We start from the raw sequence: 12,897 nt of genomic DNA, 5'->3' as shown, positions 1-12,897 counted from the left end.
AGCTAATTTTAATAGCCTAGAAATCTAGACGCACCTTAGCGGCAGCAAATATGTCATTGCCTAGTCTGGGTTGTCAGGCTATAATTTTAATGTTTATCACAGTGAACTACCACCATTGCTGTGCGTGTGGCCACTGAGTGAAATGACGCGTAATGTAGCCTACTGTAAACAGAGAACGACGTGTGGAGTTGGGTTAGTTAAACAACAGTAGCCTATGTCGTCGGCTTATGACGATTTAGAAAAGGTTTGCCTACTCTGTTTTATGAACTAGGTCTACTAACCTAAGCTACTATAACATAGTAACCTAAACAGAATATGTTATGAACGTTCAGCCTTAGATTTTCGAAGCTGCCAGGTTATTGAAATGGAATTGCTTGTAGGCCTTTTTATACTTGAATATAGAGATTATTTGCTTCATGGCTACCTCTGATCACCAGTAAGTCAGAGAGCTAATAAGTGAGGCCTACATTTGTCCACTTTCAGTGCTCCACAACACTTAGTTCAAAAGATACGCATATTTAAGGGTAATGCAAGGATGTTGTATTTAATTAGGTGTGCCAGGCCAATTTGAGGGCCGCTTCGGACAAATTTGCCAGGGCCAATTTTTTGTCCCAGTCCATCCCTACTTAATTGCCTACGTGCACAATAGAATTTCCGGTTAACTTATGTGTGTAGAGCAGAGCCCGTCTACGGAGAGCCTTGCCACTCCGTATTAAGTCCCATTGTACTGAATTTTGGATGCAGTTCCACCAGAGTTCCACTGGGGGCGATCGCCATGAGTGCAGAATGAATGGGAGTCAATGGAGCTAGACAGCTAAATTGGTCTCTTTCACCTGATTGTCATTGACAAATTTCAGATTTGATTGTAGTTTGTATAACTTCAACATGGGTTATAGGTCAAAAGTTGAATGAACGAGTACTTATGTCCTTTTGATTTCTTACAGGTTGGGTCGTTGTTGCACATAACACGCTAGCATTGTGCTAATGAATGACGTCATTGACACATTTGAAAGGCTTTTTAGAACAATTAAGTGACTTTAAAAAATATAGTACTCAACCAAGTGTATTTTCTTTGCCTCCCCTTTCGAATGCAATACTCAAATTACTTGAAAAAAAAATTATATCCCAAGAAAAGTGGATTTTGAAGGGTACAGCTCCATAGACCTCCATGCATTCTGCACTCGTGGACGAGCGCCCTCATGTGGAACCACAGAAGGAACTGCAACCAGTTCAGGAACCGGAAGTTTTCCGAAAGTGGCAGTTCTTCCCTTATAGAGTGTCCCAGTGACTTCCGTTTTACTTCCGCTACAAGGGACCTATCTTTCAAAGAGAAACAATTATTTTTTGATCCAGTTTGAATTGTGCCACAAATTTCACATATGATGTGTGTGAATTTAAAAGATAATTTTTCACGTCAAGAAAGTACTGTTGTTCGATAGACTTCAAAAGTTATGTTGGTTTTGTGCGAATCCGCTCAGTGGACTGCATCTCTCGTCTTGAACGATGTACGTCACCAACTTAATTCAACGATAAGATTAGCTGTTATGCTAGTTAACGGTTGCATCTTGCTGCCTGCTATGTCACTTAACAGTATATAATGTACAGTCTATGGACGAATACAACTTACCTGATGTGTTTAATCCTCTGACTCATGGTATTTTCATCGGCAAGGAAAGCCCAATTAAGACCTGTTGCTTGTAGGCTTGTACAATCTGTGGCTGTGAATGAGCTAACGTCACTAGCGCGACTGATGGGTTTGTAGTCGTTGGAATTACGATCTTTCACAATGTTGTAATTCAATAGTTACGAAACAAACTGCAAATGTCTTTACATGAAAAATTGTCTTTAAAATTGACAAACATCATATGGGTAATTCAAGGCACAAGTCAACCGGGACCAGAAAATAATTTCTTTTTCGCGAATAGACTGGCGTTAAATGTTTTTTGAAAGATAGGTCCCATGGAGGCAAACGGAAGTAGCATCACTGGGACACTCAATTAGACATTAGGCTTGTTCGACTTGGACTGAGTCTGACTTGGTCTGGCTTTCTACGTAAACGTGATCTTCAGAGGCTAGCCGGGAGGAGCTACAACAGAGGGCAGCTCATCCCGGACAGACAGGCTACAGTCTGCCTGACGTGACTCACGGGAGACATCGCGGGAGATATCGCGGAATTTTGTTTGCAATAAACACAGCAGAACTTTTATTCTTACTCATTAAAATGAGCATGATGACTGACGAAATAAATTCTTATGATGTAGTTTAAATAAACCACTGTTGTCATACAGTTAACAGGTCTGCATTGTAGCACATAAATTCAATATCAAGTGTTTTCCCTATATGTGTGTCTATCTATTTAACCAACAGCAGGAAATAACAGAATATCCAAACGTTTTCAGTAGGCTAGCCTACCATTGTTGCAGAAATCACGTATAAGAAGGTATCCCTTCGATTTCTGTTTATTTTCGTATATTCCAACATAAGGAAGCAGCATGAGACTCCCGTCAAAATCGTCATGAGGACATTCCTCCCAAATGGCCCTATCACGTCTTTGAACTGACGTCATGAGGGCGTGTTTTAGCTCGTGGAAGGCAACTGCAAGATCTGTCTGCAGGCTAAGACTCCCGCGATATTTTAATGTCATGTGACATGGTGTCACGGTGGTAAGTCCCTCCCCGGCTGACAGAAGTCGGACAGAATTTCTAACCAGTAAGCATTGCGTCCATCCCAGTGTTCAACCCAGCATGCATCACATCAAGTCAGATCTGCACAGATCTGCCTCAAGTCGAACACGCCTATTCTCTGGTGTAGAGTGTACGCTGGATTACTTCCTGTAGGTCGTGTTGAGGTAGCAGTGGAGCTTTTCCGGAGGCGCTAGTTTTGAATAGACAACGTTTCAATATGAGCGGATTTCGGGTAAAAGAGAGGCGATTAACCTATCAACACGTGAAAAAGACCGCACTCCATTGTTGTGTACCCTTGTATGCGAATTCGTCTAGGTACAACAGTACTATAAGCTTTCATAGCTTTCCAGTGGATGTGTCGGTGAGAGCTGAATGGATGGTAAGAGTACGGCAGGACGACTTCACCCCAAGCAAGACAAGTCGTGTTTGCAGCAGGCATTTCCAGAAGAACGATTTTGTTAGCAAGCTGGGGAAATTGAGAAGGTTGAAGAAAGGGGCCATTCCTTCTCTTTTTTTCCTGGAATAATTTTCAAATACCGGCACCGAGGGCGAGTGTGTGGGAGCGGAGACCCAGAGCGGATAGCCCTCCTCCTGTCCATGACATCGACTCAGAAGAAGAGATGGAGGTCGCTACCCTGGCACCAGATCATGATTATTGTATTAGTCCTACGACAGCAATGGTCCCAGATCAGTTTGCTGAGGAAAACGATACACTTCGCCAGAAAGTAAAGGAGCTCACAGTACAAATTCAGGCTCTCCAGCTGCGGAGTTGTTTTGGATTGAAGCGCTTTGCAGGATCGGACGAGGACATCCGATTTTATACCAGGTAAGTCATAATTAAGGTGTTTTGAATTACAGGAAGCTGATGTCTTGTACCATATTAACAGTGATGGACAAAAAATAGCGCAAGTCATGTACTTTAGTGTAAGAAAAGATGGGCTCCACTAAAAGTCCACCTTACAAGAGGTAGAGTATTTTCCTTCAAGTGTACATCACATATCAAAAGCAAAAGTAGTGTAATTTATGACTAACATAATGATATGGTCAGGCCCAAACTTGTGCTACCTACAGCACTCGGACAGATGCGTAGACACAACCTTTCATTGTCTTTTCTTCAAAACAAATGTAATGTAGAGTAAAAATTAAGATAATTGATCATGTGTAACTAAATTAGTCTACCATGACTAACAACAATGTTATTTTTTTGTATTTTGTTTAAAAGATTCCATTCTTATGACCACCTGATGGCATTCTGGAGGCTCATCGAACCAGCAACATCAAGGATGATCCGTGTGACAAGTGTGGCAAGAGAAGCATCAGCCTCTGTGGCAGAGAAAACAACATCGAACAGATCAACTAAGTTGCTGCCCATTGATGAGCTATTTCTTTTTCTAAATGATCTATCAACCGGATGCACACAGACAGAGCTTGGCCACCAATATCCATCGGACAACAGCCAGCAGGATTATCACAACCTGGGCCAACTTTCTTTACTGTGTACTGGGAGCTGTGTGTATCTGAATGACACCTGAAGAAATCACAGCCAACCTACCTCCTGAGTTCAAGGAATATGCAGACACTCAGGTCATTGTTGACTGCACAGAATTGTGGTGCCAAACTCCATCCTCACTTGAGGTGTACTCGCACTACAAATCACACTGTACCTTTAAGGCCATGATTGGCATGGCACCACATGGTCCTCCTCCTTGTTTCTGCACTCTATGGGGGCTCCATCAGTGACCGTGAGCTTTTCAGATTGTCGGGCATCATACCTCTCCTGTCCCCTGACATGGCTGTGATGGTGGACAACCTTGTGCCAGGAAAACTTCACAGGCCTGCCTTCCGCTCCAACAAGGAACAAATGGAGACCCAGTCAATCGCGCGACTGCGAGTTCATGTTGAAAGGCTAATCAGGCGGGTTAAGGAGGGCCTGGTGTGGTGTGGGTTCACCTTTGCTTTGCCTACACTTTAAGTCAAGTGGTCAATCCTAAAAGTGTTACAACTCTGTTTAATGCATATTTTCTGATTAGTAACTTGAGAAATTTAAATTAAGTTAAAACAACCCACTTGAAGGCCTCACACTATAATGAGATATCAACAAGAACAAGACAGGTCTTAGAAGTTATTGTTTACTGATAATTAATTTATTACAGCAGCATTACAGCATTTATGTAGATATGTGTAGAATGTTACACCACTGTCCTGATATATTCTTTGGATCAGGGTGTCTTCCTCAGCAAACACCACAAAACCACACCACTCCATCCCTGTTAGGAGCAGCTGGCCCTGCACCTGCCAGTAGTAGCCATGGTCCTGCTTCAATTCCAGGTTGCCGTTCATTTTCAGATGTGGATAATCTACATAGCTCTTAACATTTAGGCATTTTATTTCCACAAGGCCAAATTCAGTACTTTCTGTTGGGTCAAAGATAACCCCATCTGGTGATGTACCTAGCCATTGAGTGTCGGGGTGTATAATAAAGCCACAAGGATAGTAGTTCACCCTCTTGAGCTTGCAGTACTCTTTGATGGCATCAGCTTTCATTTCAAGACCCCTCTTCATTGCTGCTGTCTGACGGACCCATTTGAGCAGCCGGTCTGCCATCTTATTTAAGGTGCATGGTTTAGCATGGCATATTTCATCAAAATTTGAGGAAGTGAGTCTGGGTTTTCTCAGTCTATGCCAGTCTGCTGATGCACTTTGACCCCTAGTTGCAGCCTCTATTTTGTTAGCCATCTCCCTGGTAACCTCAAGTGACTTAAAGTGTAGATGTTGATGCTCAGTGAAAACAAACATACTGCATGATGCCAGCCAGTGGCAAATCTGGGCATGGTGGAGCGTCATGGTGAGCAACAGAGCGACTTCTTGCCTTGGGTTGTTGGTATGACAGGGGACTGCCTGCTTGTACCAAACCGAGTGCAGAGTCCACTAGTGGCACCTCACAGGTGATACCCATTGTACAAATGGTTGGTGCAGAAACAGGGGTGAACTCTTTGTAGATCTCTGACACTCTGAGAATGGACAGGTCCAGCAACTCTCCACTGATGGCTTTGTACAGTGTGAACCTATTTGAAACAAATTGAGAAACGCCAGTAAGATACATCACTTCATAACTACAAGTAACAAAACTACAGTTTTCTTGATTTGATTGAGAAAAGTAGGCCTAACAAATTAATTCATAGATTACTAACGACTAGCCACATTCTCACCTTACTCCCTCGGCCATGGTCCTCTGCTTTGGTTTAGCAGACATCACAGCCATCTTCTCGACGGGACCTGGTTTAACACCCTGTGAATATAGGCCATAAGCAGTGATGAGCGTATGTGATGTGTGTATGTGTGTGTGTAGATGTAGTATTGAAATTATTGTTACATTATTTCAAGACTTACCAGGGTTCTTGGCTTGTGCGACTGTTGTTCACTCTCCGTACAGCTAAGCACTGGTGGAACAACTGGAATGTTTAGCTGAGAATAATGTGCAGACTGGAAAAGTAGAGCCACACAATGGGTACAGAGCACTAATCCAGCTACACATGTACAGCTGTGATGGGCCAGCTCAACAGGGATTGAGTCCTTCAGCCCCACCTGTAACAAGATGTTAAAATATATATATATATAAAAAAGAGTAGCATAACTGATTTGTCATATTTATATGGACTTATTTAAGTAAGCTACTATTTATTTTTCTTTAGTTAAAATAGCTAGTAAAAACTTAACTATTTTCTTCACTGTTAGTAAAGGTAATAATCTTTTTCTTTTAATGTGGTCAGTGTGGAGCAGTCTATTTGATTTGCAGGTAGGCCTACACTCAGAATCCCAGAAACTTAAAAAAGTACCACGATTGCAGTATACCTACTTAGACTTAACATGTTTACATAAACTTCTATACCTATTTTATGTGTTTCACTTTTAACCTGGGATGTTCAGCGTACCTGGAAAAACAAACTACTACACCACTGATTGCTGTTAGTGAAAACATAGCCTAGTAGGCTAATGTAGCACTAAGGGTACACTGGTCATTTTAACGTGAATGGGGGACATGGTCAACCAAATGAACATGGTTAACCTAGGGCAAAGAACCAAAAGAACACGATTAACCCAGGAACATGGGTAACCATCTTAACGCTATCTTAACTCTACACTCATCCTACACTTAAACTGTGAGGTGGTTTTGATCTGTCCATTGACGGATGACATAACGCCCTCACACACACTACTCCTGTCACTGGATCTTTCTTGGACACTGAGAGGAAATAAATTAAAACACACACACAAAAATTAGTTGCTAATCATATCAAGATAACAAGGTATTTAATAACACTAATAAAGTATCTGGTAATATTGACATGATTTGATGTGAGTTAAAATACTTGGCTGCTAGCTAGTAACGTCAATAGCTGATCTGGCTGCTAACAGCTGATCTGACTGCAACAGCTGAGTTATCGCTACTCACCTTCATTGTGGATGTAGCTTGATATGTACAATTTAAACCCTTTTTCACGCTTGCAGCCGGGTGCAGGTGAACAGTGGTCGACAATCCTGTGGATGTCGTTCACGTCGATTTTCGGGAGGCTTTGTAGACAACGGATGAAATATGCCATCTTTCGCAATCAAAATCAGCCGTCTCACTGCTATAGCAACCGGAAGCGGTCGAGCGCACACTCAGACCGCGGAAGTAGAACTCCTTAGTTACGTGCACGTAGCGAATTACATGTACAGTGGGCATTACTTCAAATTGGCCAGCTTCCCTCACGGTCCGCGCGTAACATCACGCGGGATCACGCGACTTTAATTTGTATTACACGCGTACATTGTACACGCGACTTGTATTTTTCCAGTGACGCTGCAACAACCCAAACAACTGGCAGATGTCTCTTGTGAGCAGGGTGTCTCGTAAAAGGAAATGGAGCCTGGAAAACCCTACACAGACTTCACTACAGACTTTAGCAGGCTGGTTTAGAAATAATTTAATAGCCAGAAATATGCCTGCCCTGCCCTAATAAAGAAACCAAATGCCTTCCTGTTACGTCCTGTTATCACGGAGTTACAGGCGATAAACGATTTTGGATGGTCACAAGTTTACTTCATTAGCGGTTTATTTTTTTGATTATTAAAGAGTGTTTTTCATTTAAAGGTTTGACTTTGTGCTTATTCAGTAGAGCATTTAGTGCTCTTCCCAATCCCAGACGTTCACATTGCATGTTTGTTTGTAATGGATGCAACCACGAGATACGCGCTTGACGGCAATGAGTTGTTAACAGACATGAACCAAGACATATAGCCCAGCAGCAATCTATCTAAAATAACACATACTTGAAATACCATTCATGATATGTTGTCAAATATATGTATGTCAAATAAACACATGTATTCGAATATATTGGAATATCTAGGCTATATTATTTGCGCATTATGTCAATGACGCGCGTCACGTCATCTGTTTTTAACTTTTTGGAAACTTTTGAATTAACTGAAAGAAGATAAATATATTTTGTTAGTTTTGGAAGTTTATTTTTACGTAGCCTACAATGGCCAGTTCCGACAAAGCCGAAATTACTCCTTTTGAAACAATGAGTGCAGGCCGCGCGTTTGTATGATTATATTGCTTGACGGGGGGATCCCAAGCAGCTTTCAACAATAAGGCTACTTTGAGAACATTTCCTAATTCCCCCGACACTGATATTCAAAAATGATGAAAACTATTTCGGCATAGCCTATAAGCAGTTTAATTAAATGTAATGTTAGTTGTAAACAAACGGGCTACTTGGTGAGGCTTGGCCTCACAGATGCGCTCGTGACTTAGATGGCAAGAAAAATCTTCACGATATAGGCCTATTAACTGACTGCCCGATTCACGTTGGCTGGGGGGCAGGAGGGGCCATCAGACATTTGTGCCCAGGGGTCTATGAATTGTTAATCTGGCCCTGCCCCCAACAAATTACACCTTCCCACCTCTTTGACAGCTTCAAAGAAGTTGAGAGGACTCCTAACTCACAGACCTATTCACAAACCGGTTTTTGTGGCATTTCGTCATATTTTGAAATCCTATACGGCTACAGGAGCTTCCAATCGCGAGGAAGCAATTTTGCATTGTAGGCATAACTAACATGCAATAACGCCACCAACAACAACCAAAACTAGGCTACTCATTGTCAACATGTAAAGTAAATGTAACTGTCAGGATCTGGACTGGACTGATAAGTCTGTGCCACCCTGGTGGCCATTTTGTGAATTGTCCTGTGTTTGTTTTTGCCTGTTCCCCATGTGCTTTGTGTTACCTGCCCCCTCCGCCCCATCTCCTTATTTGGTCTGTGCTTCCTGTCTTGTTAGTTTTCCCTCCATTTCTGCCTCCTCACCTGTTCCCTGTTAGTGTCTCGTTGGTTTCGTCCAGTCTTTCTGTTAATTGGTATGTGTATTTCTACCCTCCTGTTTCCTTGTCGGCTTGTCTCTCTGTTTACCATGTAAATTCTGTCTGTTAGTAAGTCATTAAAGTGTGTTTTTTTCTACAATCTGCCTGGAGGAGTCTTGCACTTGGGTCCAAATCCGTTATCTCTGACAGTAACGTTATTGTGAATCAAATTAAAATGTTCTCCTCTTTGCAAATGTTGGCAGAGGCATAGTAACAGATTTATTTAATAATGTTACAAAGATACTACATCAATCCATATGTTTCATTAGGCTACTAGGCTATTTGTTTTGCCTTACTCTTGATTAATTTAGGCTAGGCCTTTTTATTCAGTTATTCATCATATTCCGTCTTTGTGTAGTACACACATTCTCAGACCTGTCACTCATCATCGTAAGGGAGGTGTTTGGAATCATTCCCGCGTTACAATCATCAGCCAATCAAGGTGGTCACTTCAGTCAAGCTTGTGCATGAGTAATAACGTCATCCATAGCAACGAAGACTCACTCTTAGTTTACGAGTTGTCATTTTTGCTTACTAAGAGAAGGTCTGAAAGGCTTTGGGAATAACTTAATAAGAGAAACTCCTAGGTAAAATCTTTTATTGCTATTTAGGAGTACTCCTAGTGGCTTTGTGAATATGGCCCCTGGTGTCTAACCCAATGCATAGCCCATTTACACAAAATAATGAATATTACTGATTATCATTGATTGTTATTTAAAAACATGCAGTGCGCGTAGGGCACCAAAAACATCTTGCTCATAAAAAATCATCATACCGCACATTGTGGCGGGTCTGTTATTTAGCCTACTTACTGTAGGCTGTGCAAACCACAGGCCTTTATTTTGGGCAAGCCTGCATTCGAGGCAGGCCTTCTGTTGAAGAATTAATCCTCCTGCCCCCGCCACCACAGCTGTGGATAGTGTGGCATGCTCACACGTTATGTCTCCTCCTTGCAAACTTGACTAGGCCTATAGCGCAACCATTTACGCTTCAAAAAATAACAACTTGCCAGATATGCCTTCATAGCTTTGGGCTTCATTCAGCATTTTGTTCTTCCACTGGAAATTACTCTTCTACATTTGCTGCCTGCTGCATCCTTTCTGTTTTTATTGTTTAGAAAACGTTTGACGTCTTCAGTTAATGCATTAAACATTGTTTGCTGGTAACCCGCCACAAATAGCCTACAGATTCTTGCGTGCATATTCTCTATTCTCTCCAAAATGTGCCCGTTCTATAGGCTGGCCAAGTGCGTAATTCTGCGGCATAAAGCAGATGTATTTGATTATTGTACAGAAAAATAAAAATAACCAGTCAAACAGTCAATGGACTACATTGCAGTCAAGAAGTAGGGCAAATTAATTTACGAAACCAAAACGTGGGTCATAGTTCTCTAAGCCTCTATTGCGTAGCCTGTTAAAAACGTCGATAGATAGTATTAAATCGCCAACAACATTGTTTTCTGCAGAAGCCTACCCTAGGCTACAGATTAGTTCTGAACAGTTATTTCTCTACTGGCTCAATTATCAAAAAGGTGCTTTCGTCATCCGCAAATTAAACAAGTAGTTCCGTAGAGAGTTTTAGAATAAATTAGCGTTTGCGATTGACAACGTTGTGATAAGTAGGCTATAACACTAACTTTGCAAAGTTAACTTGAATGCTTTAATTTTGAACAAAGTTGTGTAGGCTACACCGCGCCAGTTGTAGTCTGCATGAACAGTTCTTGCACAAGACTGTCCTGCGCATATCTCTACCATAAAATAATGTGTCTAGGCTAATCTATATTTTCAATAAGCAAGCACTGCATGCCTGGAAACAATAAGTCAATGTATTAGAGATATCAAGAGTAACGAAGGAATGGATGTTACAGTTATTCAGTAACTGTAACGAATTACTGAAATTTGAATTGCACTTTGTAACACGTTACCCCCAACACTGGCAATAACGTAGACAGCAAATTAAGATATTTTTTCGTTTTGTGGAGCGGCACCGGTACCACTGTGTAGCCAAGCCGTATGCCATAGGCTACCCAAGTAGCCTAAATCGAGGTAATGTTTAATTATGCATGATTTATTTTGTTATTGAATTTGTAGGCTGGGATTCCTCTCGGCAACAATTATGTTTAAAGGTAGCCTCCTGCTTTTGCAGAAGGGGCGGCAGGCAGGCTACTGACAGAGCGATGTACAGTGGCAAAGCGACGCACAGTGGCTGAAAGTGGTACTAAAATTTCACGCAGCTTCATGCCGCGTAATGCGCGACTGAAGTGGCCATTTCAAAGTAATGCCCACTGTAGCTAATACCGTAAAACTTAAAATAATAGCCCGGGCTTTCATTTTCCCAAATCGCCGTTATTTTGATGAGACTTTAATTCCCTTCACACAAAACTTTTTGCTCTGCAAATTTGGAAAATATTATCGAATTAATTAGTTCAAACACACTGAATGTCTACCCATATGATTAGGCTATCCGATGATAAGATTAAATTACGGATTATCACTCATTTAGTGTTGAGATGTTGTTCATTGAGTGAGATAAGATCCAAATAGCAGGGATAGCCAGGACGGATGAAACACGTCTTAATCCGTAATTAGAGATTGTACCACACAAAGCTAATATTTTGACACTAGCAACCAACAGCACCCTCCAGAATTATTGGCACCTCTGCTAAAGTTGACTAAAAACCAGTACAAATACAGCCGCAAGCGGCAATGGTGGGCCCGAGCACCTGCGGGCCGCAACCCGTGACATGTCGGAATCCAACAAAGCACCGACGTGGTGCGTTTGTAAAATGTACATATTTGATGCGTGTGCTATTTGTTTTTGTATTTTATTTTCTGCCACATGTACTTTCTTGGCCAGGTGGGGGCGCAATGCAAGGCAGGCCCATTGGGTGTCATCATAAGTATAATATATATTAACCTGAGAAATTTCAGACCATTCATTTTAAGCAAAGAACATTTCTGATACACTTTTTGGTTGGCCAGATGGTGGCGCTATGTTAGGCATGGAAATTACACATGTGAATATCATCACAATAATGATCCACATTTTTTGTAAACGTTCAGAGCAATCACTTAAGGCATTGTCCATTTTCTGGCACATTTCCTGCTTGACCAGGTGGTGGCGCTATGCCAGGCAGGCCCATTGGGTGTCTGGATATCATCATAATTATAATATCTATTAACATGAGAAGTTTAAGACCATTTTATTCAAAGCATAGAGCATTTCTGGCACATTTCCTGCTTGGCCAGATGGTGGCGCTATGCTAGGCCTGTGAATTAGGAATGTGAATATCATCACAATAATGATAGCTGATATTTTATAAAGTTTCAGATCAATCACTTAAGGCATTGTCCATTTCTGGCACATTTCCTGCTTGGCCAGGTGGTGGCGCTATGCCAGGCAGGCCCATTGGGTGTCTGGATATCATCATAATCATGATGTCTATTAACCTGAGAAGTTTCAGACCATTCATTCAATGCACTGTGATTTATGACACATTTCCTGTTTATGTGGTGAGATATTAAAATCATATCAAATATATAACATATCAAAAATCCATTCACAATTTAACATCAGCGACATCTTGGCATAATGTTTGCCAAATTTCACATGAATCTGACAAACCGTCTAGGAGGAGTATGTTCAAATTGATCATGTGAAATCAGCATAATTGCCATTCTTTCTGTTGCCAGTTGGTGGCGCTATGCCAAACATGCATTATGGGCATGTGAATGTTATCATTAACATGGTCTTCAATGACCTCTGAAATGTTAAACATTTCAAGCCATGCACGATAAATTATGA

General features: G+C 41.5%; 1 protein-coding gene across 6 annotated transcripts in view; it reads right to left on the bottom strand.

The window, feature by feature from the left end:
* LOC125304209 (homer protein homolog 1-like) overlaps nt 1–12,897 on the bottom strand; it is a 160,303-nt gene that overhangs the window by 47,280 nt on the left and 100,126 nt on the right. The window contains exon 2 of one of the 6 annotated variants that reach the window (XM_048258281.1): nt 4,349–4,519. The exons of the other annotated variants lie outside the window; for them this stretch is intronic. Coding sequence (XP_048114238.1) covers nt 4,349–4,369 — 21 coding nt within the window. The 5' untranslated portion in view covers nt 4,370–4,519. The remainder of the gene's footprint in view (nt 1–4,348; nt 4,520–12,897) is intronic. 6 annotated transcript variants of the gene reach the window in all.

The sequence above is a fragment of the Alosa alosa genome, chromosome 12, assembly GCF_017589495.1.
Source record: "Alosa alosa isolate M-15738 ecotype Scorff River chromosome 12, AALO_Geno_1.1, whole genome shotgun sequence".
NCBI classification, from domain to species: Eukaryota; Metazoa; Chordata; class Actinopteri; order Clupeiformes; family Clupeidae; genus Alosa; species Alosa alosa.
This window is presented reverse-complemented; position numbering and strand designations above follow the sequence as displayed.